Below are 16928 nucleotides of genomic sequence, written 5' to 3'. Positions count from 1 at the left end.
AAGCAACATCTGGCTCCTCTTGTCATCTTACCTGATCTCCCTAATCTTAAGCAGAGGAAATGACGGGGACTGGCTGCGCATGTGTTTAAATATTTGGGGGGGGGGGTATTTTCAAGGCGGGCTTATTTTAGCGCATGCACTCAAAAGCCCAATTGCTGAACAGGGGATGTCTTATTTTTGGGGAAACATGGTAACATTTCTTGCTGGTACAAATACAGTAGCTAGTGCTCTGTGAAATAATGCCATTTGAATACTTTGCATCGTTTCCAGGAACATTTTTCCAGACATATTTTTGATATGTGGATGAAAAATGTGTGAATTAAAAAACTAAATCTTGCTACCTGACTGTATTCAATTCAGCATTCCAAAGATGTGTTCAGGCCATAATTTCTTTGAACTCATAGTATGTTCTGTCACATTTTTATCTATGTAAATCCTGGATCCTGTAGCTTCAATGTCGTTTGGAGGGCCCCAGGGGAAGGGCCTTCTCTGTGGCAGCCCCAGCCCTTTGGAATCAACTCCCCCCGGAGATTAGAACTGCCCCCACACTCCTTGTCTTTCGTAAATTACTCAAGACCCATCTATACCGCCAGGCATGGGGGAGTTGAGACACCTTTCCCCCAGGCTTTTTTAATATTTATGTTTGGGTATGTATATGTTGTTTGCTTTTTTAAATATGATAGAGTTTTATGTGCTTTTTAATATTGGATTTGTTTTCGCTGGAATATTGTTTTTATTATTGTTGTGAGCCGCCCCGAATCTTCGGAGAGGGGCAGCATACAAATCTAATAAATTGAATTGAATTAAATTCAGAGGAGCATATTTTGTTAGAGTAAATGAGAGGAAAATTACTTAGTCTTAATTTTTTCCCCTTAACCCAGTTATTCCCAGGTAACTCAGGACTGCCCATGTCTGCTAGCTACCTAAGAGAATTTGCACATGTTAAACACATTGGCATGATTAATGCAATGCCTGTTTGGGTTCTGATTCATCATTCAAAATGCTGCTCATTTGTATTCTTAAGCTAGCATCACATAGCGCACGATCAGTAGTTGACCATATTCCAAAGGATAAAATATGATTTCAAAAGTTTAAAGACTTCCCTGAAAAGGTTTAGCCCATATTTTATTTTACAAAATAAAGTTCCTTCCAGTTTTTAGTCTTATGTTTTCACAAATCAGTAATACTGTACGGGGTGACAACTTTACAAAAATACAGTATATCTAAGTTGACCTGCCAGCCAATAATTGATCATCATTGTGCCAAAATATACAAAGTATGAATTTGAAACCAATGATGATGGTGTGCTGGGTAAACAACACGGCAAAATTTGGTGGTATGAAAGTACCTTTTATGTGCTAACATCAATAGAAACTACCCAACTTCAAGCAACAGACTGAGGGTCCCCCATTCATAACTCATTTCATCAAAAAAAAATTCCCTCTGGAATAATCCATTAGCCAACTTTTACTCCATACCTTTAATTCATAAGGACCCAACTGTTTCCCCAAGTTTCATACAAAAAAGACATCTCTTGTTTCAGTAGTGAACATCTGCTTACATGCTGTAGAAATAGTAAGATTGGATACCCCAGGATTTGCTTTTCGATTAGCAGTAGGAATGAAAAGCATCATTAATTTAAAAGCAATCTGGAGTCTTCGGTAACATGGCTGAATAATGCTAATGTCAAAACTTAATCTCTGGTATGTTCCTTTCTAGTCTGACTTAAAAGATTCCTTATCTGGAGATTTAAAGCAGGAATGTATCTATTAGATGCCTGGCAGCCAAATTCTTCTTTTCAGAGATTAACATACAGGCGTGTTTAGTTCTTCCATGTGCCTGGAAGCCGCATCTTAATTTCATCAGAAGAATCCTGTATTGGCCTAAGGTCAGTATCGCTGACTTGTTCTGATGCAGAAAATACTTGATTAGGCATATGAGGCAATCCAGCCTCCTCTTCTGCTGACTCAAGTCATTCGTAGACTAAATACTTTGATGATATCATGCCAGGCCATTGCAGAGAAGCATGTGGAAGAAAAGGATGTGGGTTTATAATGTATATTTTTATAGAATTGTTTAAAGAAAATTGTTTTGGTTTGCACGGTTTATTTTAATGCTTGGATTTGGTTTTACTTTTGATATTTCTGGTTTGTATTAGTTACGTGTTTGTTGCACTGAATTTTTATTATTATGATTATTATGATTATGATTATGATTATTATTATTTGATGCTATATACATATTGAGAGGACCCTTTTGCATCAGAAGGCCACCTGAAACATCTGCAAATAAATATGTAAATAAATTTTAAATGATGCAAAACAGAAAATTATTATTATTATTTATTATTATTATTATTTATTAGATTTGTATGCCGCCCTTCTCCGAAGACTCAGGGCGGCTCACAAGATACAATATAAACAATGTATACAACAAATCTAATTAATTAAGAATTACAAACTAAAATCCCAATATATTAAAATCAGTCAGCCCATTCAGTCACAACCACACATCACATTTGATAGACGTGGGAGGGGGGCATTGATCTGATTGCCCCATGCCTGGCAAACATAAGTGAGTCTTAAGATTCTTGCAAAAGGCAAGGAGGGTGGGGGCAGTGCAAATTTCTGGAGGGAGATGATTCCAGAGGGCCGGGGCCTCCACAGAGAAGGATCTTCCGCTAGGCCCATTGTCTGGCCGATATTATTATAATATTATCCTTAACACCAGAGTGTGTTAAAATAATGGCAATATAATGTAAGTTGCAAACATCTCAATCCCAATCATAAGGAATGATAATCATAAAAGAAACCCTGCTGAATCTGTTCTGCCGGACTCTCTGATAGGAGCCTCCCGAAAATTCAAGGGTACAAATTTCAGATACGCACACACGTTTGAAAATTCAAAACAATGTTCCTTATCACAAAATTCAAAATAAACTAAGCACTCTTTTTCTTTTGCAAAGAGCACTCATCCCAAAACAACTGGGTAGTCTGTACAGTTACCCTTAAACAGTCATTAAGTACTTAGCTAGCAGCTGTGAAGAAACTTCACACCCCTTCTTCTTCCAACGAAGTGACACACACACACACACACACACACACACACGTTGCTCTGCTTTGTTTTCCAAGGCGTGAAAAAGCAACGAAGTGAGAGACACACACACATTGCTCTGCTTTGGTTTCAAAGGCATGAAAAAGCAACAAAGTACAGACAACACAGGATTCCTGACGAACTCCGATCAGATATTCTTCCACCACGGGCAAACCCACATGCTGCTATTTATAGCAACAGCCCTAATTACTGGAGCCCCACCCAAACACAGGTCGCCTCACTTATTTCCTGTAATATGTTCTTACTTGGTCTCTTCTATGCATAATTCTGCGCTTGCGTGGGTCCAAAACGTCATCATCTGAATCAACGTAAGATAAGGGAGATTGAATGCCTGGGCTGTGTGCCAAGCCCTCCTCTGCCGAGTCACTCCCACCTTCTTCTTCGTCTGAGGAAACTAAACTCTGAACTGATTCTGTCGGCAATAACACAGGCCTGTGACATGTTGAAGTTTCCCCTGCATCCACCTCCCCATTCCCTGGGGCAGGAGCTGGGCCAGAGCCAACCACAACAGAATCAGACCCATTTAGTCCAATATTTGTTTTCCACTGGGATTTCTACCTATGTTTCCAAGAAAATCATGAAGAGACCATGAAAATAATGCCCTTATCCATTACTCATTCTACAACTCTGCCAGCAATCAATATTCAGAGATACTGTATATTAATTCTTGTATGCATGCATCTCATTCTGCTGCCCTTCCAGTTATATTATATTTAACTGATATAGTTTGATGAATGTGCACTGTCAATTATTTGCAAACAACATAAACTTAAAAAGAAACATTACTGACTGATACAATATCTCCTCATGGAAGAGCACAGAGTCCATAATCCTTTTCTGCTAAGACTCTTTTCATGCCAGAAGAAAGAAAGATTATTTTTCTGAATGATGTTCCTTCAAACGTATTCCACAATTTACAATTGCAAAAACAGCTTCAGATGGAGATAAGAGAGTAAGGAAAAAATCCCTCAAATGGATGTTGGGATCCCACTAGTAAATAAACTGAAAAAGTATAAGTAAATCTACTGACAGATCTGAATTCTACTTGGTCATTTTTAATACCAAGAAAGAAATAAGCAGTATTTTATGACAAACACAGGGTGAATAACTATGGTTCGTTCCAGTAGTGGGTTCCTACCGGTACGGTCAACGCCATTGTACCAGTAGCGAAAATTGAGCTGCGCGCATAGCTCCACAGCTCCGCCGCATGCACGCACATCTCCAAGCAAGATTTTGCCTCTGTGCATAAACAGGAAGCAAAATCTCATAAGAGAATGCGTGCGTACATGAGAGTTCATGATTTATTTTTGCTTCCATGCATGCGCAGAAGCAAAAAAATCACTGAAACCTTGCATGTGCAGAAGCAAAAAAATAGCTAAAATCTCATGTGTGTGCACATGTCCTTTTGCAAGATTTTGCTACCTGAGCATTTGCAGAAGCAAAATCTCATTTGGATATGCGCACGGCCTGGTAAGTTCATATCTGATGAGAGACTGCTGTATCTACATGATTCTCAGATGGGGTGCTAATTAGAAAGTGATGTCATCTAGAAGTAACAATTTTCAACTTATTACAAGATGCTGATATAGCATGTATGTATATATACCAGTGATGGCGAACGTTTTTTTTCTAGGGTGCCGAAAGAGCATGGGTGCATTCCATCGCACATGTGCAAGTGCCCATACCCATAATTCATTGCCTGGGGAGGGCAAAAACAGCTTCCCCCGCCCTCCGGAGGCCCTCTTGAGGCCCTTGTTTCTTGTTTCCCAACTTCTATTCAGCCCATTAGGTTCGTGTTTTGCCCTCTCCAGTCTCCAAAGGCTTCCCAGGAGCTGGGGGAGGGTAAAAACGCCCTCCCCCATCCCTCTGGAAGCTCTCTGGAAGCCAAAAACACCCTCTCAGAGCCTCTCTGCAAGCCAAAAGTCAACTGGTCAGCACATACATGCATGCTGGAGCTGAGCTAGGGCAATGGCTCGTGTGCCAGCAGATATGGCTCTAAGTGCCACCTGTGGCACCTGTGCCATAGGTTCGCCATCACTGATATATACCATATTTTTCGAAGTATAAGACGTACGATTTGCCTACCAGGTAGTCATCTGGCCAGTCTTTAGTGTGGTCAGCTTTAGCACATTAGTTTTCTGATCTTGAGTCCATGTCCTTGCTTGGTTGGGGATAAAAAAACAGTTTCTAAACAGTTTCTCTCTCTCTCTCCAGAGAGAAACAATGAGAAAAATCAGGCAAAGGGACAATCACTTCTCTAGCAAAGCACAGAAGATTGCTTCCATTGTTAGCACCTTGTTAGGGCTGAAAATAAAGGGGAAGATCACTTGCTAGCAAAAGCTTAGTAAAAGCTACATTTGGAGTATAAGACGCACCTAAACTTTCAGCCTATTTTGGGTGGGGCAAAAGGTGCATCTTATACTCCGAAATTTTTTTTTTTGTGGATGTAAATATACCTATATGCATGTGTGTGCATGTGTATATGTGTGTATGGGGAAGGGAGGAGGCATTCCAAGAATTTGGATGGAAAGTGCAGTAACAATTGATGCTTCTATTGGCAGATCTGTGTTAGCAAAAACTTCAGAAGAGAAGGATTAGGGGTAGTGATTTCTGACAGTCTCGAAATGGGTGAGCAGTGTGGTCGGGCAGTAGGAAAAGCAAGAAGGATGCTTGGCTGCATAGCTAGAGGTATAACAAGCAGGAAGAGGGAGACTGTGATCCCCTTATATACATTTGGAATACTGTGTTCAGTTCTGGAGACCTCACCTACAAAAAGATATTGACAAAATTGAACGGGTCCAAAGACGGGCTACAAGAATGGTGGAAGGTCTTAAGCATAAAACGTATCAGGAAAGACTTAATGAAATCAATCTGTATAGTCTGGAGGACAGAAGGAAAAGGGGGGACATGATCGAAACATTTAAATATGTTGAAGGGTTAAATAAGGTTCAGGAGGGAAGTGTTTTTAATAGGAAAGTGAACACAAGAACAAGGGGACACAATCTGAAGTTAGTTGGGGGAAAGATCAAAAGCAACGTGAGAAAATATTGTTTTACTGAAAGAGTAGTAGATCCTTGGAACAAACTTCCAGCAGACGTGGTTGGTAAATCCAAAGTAACTGAATTTAAACATGCCTGGGATAAACATATATCCATTGTAAGATAAAATACAGGAAATAGTATAAGGGCAGACTAGATGGACCACGAGGTCTTTTTCTGCCGTCAGTCTTCTATGTTTCTATTAAAAAGACTGAAATTTTGTTATCCTATAGTTGATGGTTTCAAATAATAGAAAGTACAGAAGTCCAATATGAATGCTTTTTTTTTAAAGAAAGTAAGTCCACAGAGGATTTCAGTATGTTTTGAAGATTTAGAGAATGAAACCATGTAATATCATGATAGGCAGATGCTTTCCATATGTTGTCAGCATGGAACTTCAGTCATTCCAGAGCTGGCTTGTATGATGTTTCATGTTACAGATTTCTGTCTGAATTTGGCTTCAATTCAGCTTGTGCATATACTTCGTCAAACATTCTTCCAAAATTGTAAAACTAATTTGTCTTGTTTATTCTCTCCGCCTCCCATTCCCCCCAATACTTTATCAGCATCTGAGCAATTGTATCCTATGTTGTTATCAGTGTATCTTTGTGTTAAATGCATAGTTATAAAATATTGCTTCCAGATTTCTCTTTAGCATAGCTTGCTTAAGAGTAACATAGAATATTGAAGCTGAGCTGGGATAGAGAATAGGCAAGTTAAAATGGATTTTATAAAATAGTTCTTTAATAGTTAGTTTAACCATATTGTTTAATACTCCGTTTAAATGATATTTTAAAAATAATTTTGGTTTATATACAAAGCCATATTGTCTTACTTAGTCGCATTCCATATTAAATAATATTTGATTCTGTTTTTCTCTTGTTCTGCCATATGTTTTGGTGCAAACATTAAGTTCCCACAGACATCATTTCCAGAAACCATGGGTAATAAAATCCTGATTCTGTTTTGCTTTATCTCTTCAGCTTGCGATCATTCAGAATTAAAGCCTTGTTGACAGAGAAAATAGAATAGGCTCTTTGTTATGATTCTGTTCCCATATTTTTCACAGGGAATTCCACATTGCTCCGTGTACTGCCTTCTTTGTATGAAAAGCAACAAGAACCTTTAAGCAATCACCTGAGAGAATTGGTAGAACTGATGCCTCACCTGGAACCATCTGAACAGCAACATCTTCTACAGCTTTTGCTAACCGTTGCAAAGAAAAAGCAGCCCAAGGTAATTTTTTTGTTCATTTCATATTTGGTCAACTCAAAACATGTGTCTCTTGAGTCAAAGGAGCCTATAATTTTGATACAAAAAACCCAATAACTTATTGGACCCAAATCAGCATGGCTTTACTGAAGGCAAATCATGTCAGACTAATCTCATTGATTTCTTTGACTATGTCACAAAGGTGTTGGATGAAGGTGGTGCCGTGGATATTACCTACCTGGACTTCAGCAAAGCCTTTGATACGGTTCCACATAAAGAGCTGATAGATAAATTAGTGAAGATTGGACTTAATCCCTGGATAGTTCAATGGATTTGCAGCTGGCTGAAGCATAGACATCAGAGAGTTATTGTTAATGGCGAGTATTCTGAGCAGAGACAGGTTACAAGCGGTGTGCCACAAGGGTTTGTTCTGGGTCCTATTCTTTTTAATATGTTTGTGAGTGACTTAGGGGAAGGTTTGGTAGGGAAGGTTTGCCTATTTGCCAATGACTCTAAAGTGTGCAATAGGGTTGATATTCCTGGAGGCGTCTGTAATATGGTAAATGATTTAGCTTTACTAGATAAATGGTCAAAGCAATGGAAACTGCAGTTTAATGTTTCCAAATGTAAAATAATGCACTTGGGGAAAAGGAATCCTTAATCTGAGTATTGCATTGGCAGTTCTGTGTTAGCAAAAACTTCAGAAGAAAAGGATTTAGGGGTAGTGATTTCTGACAGTCTCAAAATGGGTGAACAGTGCAGTCAGGCGGTAGGGAAAGCAAATAGGATGCTTGGCTGCATAGCTAGAGGTATAACAAGCAGGAAGAGGGAGATTATGATCCTGCTATATAGAGTGCTGGTGAGACCACATTTGGAATAGTGTGTTCAGTTCTGGAGACCTCACCTACAAAAAGATATTGACAAAATTGAACGGGTCCAAAGACGGGCTACAAGAATGGTGGAAGGTCTTAAGCATAAAACATATCAGGAAAGACTTCATGAACTCAATCTGTATAGTCTGGAGGACAGAAGGAAAAGCGGGGACATGATTGAAACATTTAAATATGTCAAAGGGTTAAATAAGCTCCAGGAGGGAAGTGTTTTTAATAGGAAAGTGAACACAAGAACAAGGGGACACAATCTGAAGTTAGTTGGGGGAAAGATCAAAAGCAACATGAGAAAATATTATTTTACTAAAAGAGTAGTAGATCCTTGGAACAAACTTCCAGCAGACGTGGTAGATAAATCCACAGTAACTGAATTGAAACATGCCTGGGATAAACATATATCCATCCTAAGATAAAATACAGGAAATAGTATAAGGGCAGACTAGATGGATCATGAGGTCTTTTTCTGCCGTCAGACTTCTATGTTTCTATGTTTTTTTACCTCCCAGAACAATTAAACTTCTCAATAGTCTAGGATCGAAAATTCCTACTTATAACTTTTCAAGAATTGCCTCTCCAATCATTAAATTTGCATTAAGATTTGCTGAGTTTGAAAACCTATTAGACATCAGCTCCGCAAAGAGGAAAGTTCAGCACAGCCTTCAAACATTTGGCTGAATGTAGAGCAGGGATCGGAAACTATTAACCCTCTATGGCATGTGAACTTCAATTCCCAGAATTCCTAAGCCAGCCATGCTCAGGAGTGTAGAGTGTCCTCTCTTTGGGCTTCACTTTAGCTAGTGAATAATTTCTTCACTATGCATTTATTATTTAGTGAATGTATTAATTGCTGCACTTATTAATATCTAATCAGGGGCTTAATTTAACATTGGTACTTTTTTGAAATGAAGCCAAAATGAGGAAACACAAACATTCAATTCATTTATTTTTATTTATTTATTTATTTGTTTGTTTGTTTATTTATTTTGTCCAATGCACAATGAGCGTTTTAGTGGGTATATATCTATATACACATAGTAAAATACATGATGAAGGTTATAGAATAGATACTCATAGTAAAATATATCTAGGAAATAATAGAAAAGAAGGTATAGTAATAGAACATATCAATGAAAGAATAGAATTTCCAGAGTTGCAAACTCTAAAAGCCACTTATAGAAGTCACTGAATTTCTTGTTTTAGTGATTTCAAAAAACTACTTTCATTTTTCAATTTAATATTTAGACCTTGGATTTTTTTGGGTGATCCCATATTTAGGTACTAATGAGACATAATCCTCCCTGGTTTTTACATAGTTTGTTCTAGATTACACACTTTTCAATTTTGCAAATGATTATGTTAATAACAACAATAACAACGAAACATTATTGTGGATCATATCACACACACTGACTCATTATTCATCAGGAAATTACTTTTTATGCCATGTCCAGTAAAAGTTGAATCATTCCTAACCACAATGACATCCTGTAAATTTATGGGAGACCAAGATTTATCCTTTGTTTCATCCTTAATTTTTCCATTAATGTCTGTTACATTGAACTCTCTCTATATAATCAGATAATTAGTTTTTTTGAGACTGATGTGGACACAAGGACCAATGTTTTTACGTTTGTACATTCACAAATTTCCATTTTTATTGGATGAAGGATTAAACATTGGAAGTACAATTTTAACTGCCCTCTCCACGTTTATATCGAAAGAGCGTGTTGAATGAGAAAGATGAATATCATCTCAATTGACTTTGCTTGCCAGCAGTTCACATACACACACGTACACACAGGATATTGCAATAGTCATAAATATGAGTCAATTGCCAAGCGCCTGAATTTTGATCATGCAACTATGGGGATGCTACAACAGTTGTCAAATGTGAAAAATGGTCAGAAGTGACTTTTTTCAGTTCTGTTATAACTTCAAATGGTCACTAAATGAACTGTTGTAAGTGAAGGAGTAATACCTGTATATCAGTGGTGTAAAACTCACAGTGTCATGTTGCCATCACGTGATCTATCTCAGCATTTTCCCCCTTTGTGGAGCTGGGGTGGGCATGGCCTACATGTGACACATTCAGCCCATGGGCTGCCATATTGATACCCCTCCTGCTGTATATAGAGACTATGCTAATTAAATTTTAATTTAAATTAACCTTTTTTTGTTGTTGTTCATAAAATCATAAATCACAATGTACTCCCTGTTAGCGACTACTTCACCTTTAACAACAACACAAGAGCATGTAATAGATACAAACTAAATGTAAATCACTCCAAACTAGACTACAGAAAATACGATTTCAGCAATACAGTGGTCAACGCCTGGAATTCACTACCAGACTCTGTTGTTTCTTCCCCCAATCCCAAAATCTTCAACCTTACATTATGTACAATAGACCTCTCCCCTTTTCTAAGAGGTCTGTAAGGGGCGTGCATAAGTGAACCTTTCTGCCTACCGTTCCTGTCCAAATGTCTTTTTTATCTTTTCTATCTCTACTTTATACATATTATGTTAAACATACTACAATACAATACTATATTTGTATGACAAATAAAATAAAATAAATTAAATAAATAAACAAAATCTGGCTCTTAAATTCATTCTTTATTTTAGGCTTCAAATGTGACATTTTAAGCATTTCTAACAGAAAATGGGAATTTCTGTTGCCTTTTCACAATAATCTATTATCAGAGACTTTAACTGGATTTTTTACAAAAATTAATAGAACATATTAGTCTAACAGGAGAATCTTGTAAATACTGTAGGATTTTTTAAAAAGAATTTCCTTAATAACAGCAATAGCACTTACGCTTATATACCACTTCATAGTGGTTTTACAGCCCTTTCTAAGGGGTTTACAGAGTCAGTATATTGCCCACAACTGTCTGGGTCCACATTTTACCCACCTCATAAGGATGGAAGTCTGAGTCAACTTTGAGCTGGTGAGATTTGACCTGCCAAACTGCGGCTATCAGTCAGCTGAAGTAGCTTGTAGTACTGCACTCTAACCATTGGCTCCTAATTTAGTATAATGAAATGCTAAATCAAATAATGTATCACTTCTAACAGTATATATTGAGAATAATTGAATTTGAATTGACCTATTTACGAATTACAAGCAGTTGGATTTTTCTTTACAAAAATAAGACTGGAATTTATGTTTCACCTTTTAGGTTTTCAAGGAATGCATTTCTTCTCTAATTGATCATCTAAGAGATCCAATTTATAATGACATCATCCTAGACATATTCATAGAAATATCAGATTATGAACCAGAACTGTTGGCCAATTTACTGCCTGTATTGAAAGAAACTGGGGAGACTTTTCCTAATTTGATAGGCCAAATGGCAAAGATTTTTGGAGCTGTTGGACAAATTGATGAGGTATGCACTATGTTCTATTTTTAAAAGGAATTTATATTCTACTGTGTTCTCAGCCCATAGTGATAATTCCTTGAAAGAGATGTCCAGTCAAAGGTAAATCATATTAACGTCTAAAAATGATAGCATCATCATATTTTCCACAAAATATGATAGATCAACAACAAGAATGCACATTGTTGCACTTGAAAAATGTTTCATATATTATATGTCTGATTATTTCATGTTTAAATTCTGAAGGAATTAAGATCATCTCCAACTAACAAAATCTTGTGTATTTGCAACCTGATCACTTTCATTCAAAACAGAATGAAATCAATTCTTTTCTTGAATTTTTCTTAAGAGTTTTATACCTTGTTTTATATACAAATAATAACATGCCAAGCACATACTGTTAATACATCATCCTTAGTTTAAGTGCATTTTGTTTGCCATGAAGATATTAAATCCGTTAGGTTTATCAAGGCTTATATTAATTTTCCTCTGGCTAAGTTAGTTGCTGTAAGCTTCACTCTTAAGAATTACATGCAGCTGAATTACAATGTCCTTCCTTAAATAACTGGAAGGAACCACACTTGATTATAGCCAGAAAACAAATGGAACATATTAAATGCAAGCATTTCCCAAAACTTGTCTCAATTTAAGACAGTTTTCCCCACACTGCAAATTCAAACAACAAAGTGGCTTCATCTATCACATCATGAAACTTTTTCGCTTGAATTTTATAGATGATGGTTGCCTCACCTTTAAATTTTATAGTTTAAAACTATTAGAACTCATGAGAAATGTTCTATTTGTTCAATGGGTATAATTAAATACTATATTTCACCTTCAAAATCATTTATTCTGGGATGTGTTTATATATGATAAAGTGTTTATGTGTGTAAGAGAGAGAGAGTCTCTCTCTCTCTCTCTCTCTCTCTCTCTCTCTCTCTCTCTCTCTCTCTGTGTGTGTGTGTGTGTGTAAATTGTGTCTTGTATATAATTTGATATGCAATTTGCTTACTGGAAAAGCATGTCTTGGCAGAGGCTGTTGCATATGCTATGCATATTCTGAAAATGATTAGAAAGAAATGCTTCATATCTCATACAATCCAAGCACCTCTATGAGCATAAACCTGGGGAAAAATGTAGCTACTTTAAGGAATTAATTCATTAAAGCCACCCTTGAATCAACAACATCTTTTTTAGAACACTGAAAATGTATGTGGATACTTTAGTTAAAGGGAGAAAAAAGTACTGCGCTTATATGAGATTTGGTGCAGTTCTTCCTAGTCCTTTTCAAAATGCCAAGTTCTTCTTGTATTAATTGCAACATTCATTATTTGTACAGGCAAAGTCCACCACAAGTGGTAACTACTTTTTCAAAAATATAAATATATCAAGGGGCAAAAAAGATTGGTTGGTTTGTAAATCTATCATCTATCGTCTGTCAGTCTGTCAGTCAGTCTGTCTGTGTCTCTCTCTCTCTCTCTCTCTCTCTCTCTCTCTCTCTCTCTCTCTCTCTCTCTCTATCTATCTATCTATCTATCTATCTATGTTCTATCTATCTGTTCTGTCTGGGTGCCCCCAGACTTCAACACCAACTGGAAAAAGCAGCCAGACACGCTGGTAAAAGCAAAAGCACTTTATAGTTTGAAAAATAAACACAGAGAAAAACCTGTTCTTCCCAACAGGCAGGCTATGAGACTTCACAGCAGAGTCCTGATGGCCAGACAATACAGCAGACTTCTTGCTGGCACACCCACCACTGTAGAGAATAAGACCCACACCTTTTCCCCCCAAGGTTTCAGTATTCAAAGTCACAAACCAGAATTCCAAGACGCCAAAGATCACAGCCAGGTCCCAGGACTCCCAAAGATAATACTCCACAAGCCAGGAAGGGTGGGTCTGCCTTTTCAGCCTTTCCAGAGAGCACCACACCCAAACCCAGCTGTTGCCTCTTTAGTGCTGAAAGTACCTGGCTAATTGTCCCCTTCGTTGTGTTGCTCTTCTCTGCCGGAGATCGATTATTGCTTGTGCATTTTCATCTAAGGAATCCAGGCTGCTTGCTGGGGAGAGCTCCCTCTCGGGGGACTCTGGCTGTCCTCCCTCTCCCTCAGCCTGAGATTCCTCCTCCCCGTCTGCCTGAACCTCCTGTTCCTCATCCTCCCCCTCTGAGCAGGGAGCTGGCAGAGGATCAGCCGTTCCCTGAGGGGCCTCAGACGGAATCACAACACTATCTATCTATCTATCTATCTATCTATCTATCTATCTATCTATCTATCTATCTATCTATCTATCTATCTCTCTCTCTCTCTCTCTCTCTATCTCCTAGCTATCTTACTTATGTAGACTCCTATCTCACAATAAAGTGACTTTATGGTGCGTAAAATTTAAAAAGTCATAAAATCCAAATGTTAAAAAAACTTACAATTAAAAGACTTTAACAATATTATTAATAACAAGAGAATTGATGCTAAAAACAATGTAGCCATCACATGAAATCACCATTTCCTTGAGATCTTGAGGCCTGATGACACAGCCATGTTTTAAAGGAGTTCTAGAAGGACATTAAAGGATGGAGCCAATCTCATATGGGGGAATGGAGGCATGGGTTCTTGTTAGTTTCTTATTATAATATATTATAATATATAATATGTTACTGCATTTCCCTGAAATATGAAACAATATTATTATTATTATTATGATGATTGGTCACACAGTCAGCCAGAATATAAGAGCCATGGTGGCACACTGGTTAGAGTGTAGTATTGCAGGCTACTGCTGCTGCCTGCAGGCTGCTGCAGTTTGGCAGTTCAAATCTGACCAGCTCAAGGTTGACTCAGACTTCCATTGTTCTGAGGTGGGTAAAATGAGGACCCATATTGTTGGGGGCAATATGCTGACTCTGTAAACTGCTTAGAGCACTATAAAAGCACTGTAAAGGGGTATATAGGTCTAAGTGCTATTGCTATTCTATTAAACTGGATTTGGGATTTTTGTCCAGCTGTTGATCCTTCCCAAGGACCTGAAATAGGCAGATGTTGTTGTTTGATGGTGTTAAAAGTATTGTTTCCAGATATAAACTGTTCCAAGTAAAGCTCCTTTTTGCAGTTGACTGAATTATACCCAAGACACCCATTACTATGGATAGTATCTTTGCTTTCCTTTGCCTGAATCCTTCTACTTCTATTTGCAGATTCTTGTATTTTGTGATTTTCTCCAGTTCTTTCTCTTTTGTTTTGGTGTATCCAAATACTACAATATCCACAATTGTTACATTTGGGGGGTGTTGTGAGGCAGGTACTTGTTTGTGCTTGAATTCTGAAGTCCCACACTGTTGTAGCCTCTACTACTTTGTCTGTTATGGCAGTGCTTCCCAACCTTGGCAACTTTCGCTTGCTGGGGAATTCTGGGAGTTGAAGTCCAAATATCTTCAAGTTGTCAAGGTTGGGAAACACTGTGTTATGGGTCTCACCAGTTTTTGCTTGCAGGTTAAAGGTCCCCCACCCACCCAGATATTTCAGTGCACCATTGTTGCTACTTTCTCATGCTGTTGTTTGTCCTTAGTCTCTGTGATCTATCTTTCAGTTTCTTTGCAGAAGCAGCATTTGCTGGTTGTTGTTAAGACAACATATAAATATAAACTCAAAGAAATATTTGGCAATATTGTTTTTCGTTTGCATGAATTGATTTCGTTTGCATGAATTTGAATGATTTTCGTATTATTCTGTAGAATGAACTGCCATGGTTTAATCTGCAGATTGTCATGTGATAATCAATCTTACTAGATGAGGAAGTAAATAATGAAGTAATAAATCTTTACTGTATGAGAAGGTGGTCATAGGTAGAAGACAGGCTATCAACTTTCTGATAAATGGCCTGCTTCCAAATTTGAAATCCCACTTCATAGAACTAAACAAAAATAATTTAGTAAAATGTTATTATGGCTTTGTATTAGATATGGTCCATAATATGGCAAGAAGTAACCAGTAGCACAGAAAAATGAAAGATCTTTTAATAAAAGTGCCTTTCCATGCATATGAAGCTTAAAATGAGTCTGCATAGTTAAATATTCATTCATTCATTTTATTTGTATCCTCTGTAATTAAAGGAGACTCTTGCCGGTTTACATTCATTAATTAAAATTATTAAAATGTCATTATTATTATGAAGAAACATCCATTAGTTAAACTTAATTATACAAAACTAATCAATCATATTATAACTGATGATGCCATTTCAGTTCCCTGAAATAATTGCAAAATCGTTTCATTTTAAAAAATTATTTATAGAATTAAATTATAATTATGGGGGGGAGGTGGTAAAACTTCTGGATGGAATTATTCCAAATTTGTACAGCAGCAGCAGCAAAAAAAAACCTACAATCTTCGTCACCTAATGGAAACCGAAAGCAGGTTCTCCTAGGACATCTTGAGTAGGGCAGATTGAAATAGGTCAGAGAACATGGTCCTGCAAGTACTGCCAATGCCAAAGTATCTGTTGTGGTTCATCACTGGGGGTAGTTACCCCTAAGAAGATATTTTGGGCATTCCTGGAGGAAGAGCAATTTGTCATGGCTTGTTTTTGAGTCAAGTACAGGGGTGGGCTGCTGACTGGACGGGGGGGAAACGCAATGGGGTAGCAAAAATGGACCTCCACCCCAGAGCACCCAATTTGCATGAAAGATAATGAAATAAAATGCAGGGCGTTCTGCATAAGCCATGCCCACAGTGTGGTAGTAAAAAATTGGTAGCCCTTCACTGGTCGAGTACCCAGAATTTTTTTTTTAGCGAGGGATTATAGAAACATAGAAACATAGAAGACTGACGGCAGAAAAAGACCTCATGGTCCATCTAGTCTGCCCTTATACTATTTCCTGTATTTTATCTTACAATGGATATATGTTTATCCCAGGCATGTTTAAATTCGGTTACTGTTTATTGACATTATTTGAGATTGGCCAATGGATTATTGGGCCAAGTAGTTTAAGAACCATTGACGTACAGGATTTTGAAAGTCAAAATCAGTATTTTAAATTGGACTTGGGGATTAATAAAGAGCCAGTGCAGGGCCCACAGCACAGGGATAATCCATTCATGCCAGTAAGTACCCTCTAGAGCAGTGTTTCCCAACCTTGGCAACTTGAAGATATTTGGACTTCAACTAATAATAAATAATAATAATTTATTAGATTTGTATGCCGCCCCTCTCCGAAGACTCAGGGCGGCTCACAACAACGATAAAAACAATATTATACTGGCACAAATCTAATATTAAAAAAAAACTAAAAACCCTAT

General features: G+C 37.6%; 1 protein-coding gene across 5 annotated transcripts in view; it reads left to right on the top strand.

Annotated features, from left to right (window-relative positions):
• VEPH1 (ventricular zone expressed PH domain containing 1) overlaps positions 1 to 16928 on the top strand; it is a 181809-nt gene that overhangs the window by 47816 nt on the left and 117065 nt on the right. For 4 of the 5 annotated variants that reach the window (XR_011559233.1, XM_070753507.1, XM_070753506.1 and 1 more), the window contains 2 exons: positions 7222 to 7388; positions 11440 to 11649. Coding sequence is in view for 4 of the 5 variants with exons in the window: in XM_070753507.1 (XP_070609608.1) it covers positions 7222 to 7388; positions 11440 to 11649 (377 nt within the window). In the remaining variant the exon portion in view is untranslated. The remainder of the gene's footprint in view (positions 1 to 7221; positions 7389 to 11439; positions 11650 to 16928) is intronic. The other variant, XM_070753508.1, reaches the window with a different exon arrangement.

The sequence above is a fragment of the Erythrolamprus reginae genome, chromosome 5 (genome assembly GCF_031021105.1).
Source record: "Erythrolamprus reginae isolate rEryReg1 chromosome 5, rEryReg1.hap1, whole genome shotgun sequence".
Classification (NCBI taxonomy): domain Eukaryota; kingdom Metazoa; phylum Chordata; class Lepidosauria; order Squamata; family Dipsadidae; genus Erythrolamprus; species Erythrolamprus reginae.
This window is presented reverse-complemented; position numbering and strand designations above follow the sequence as displayed.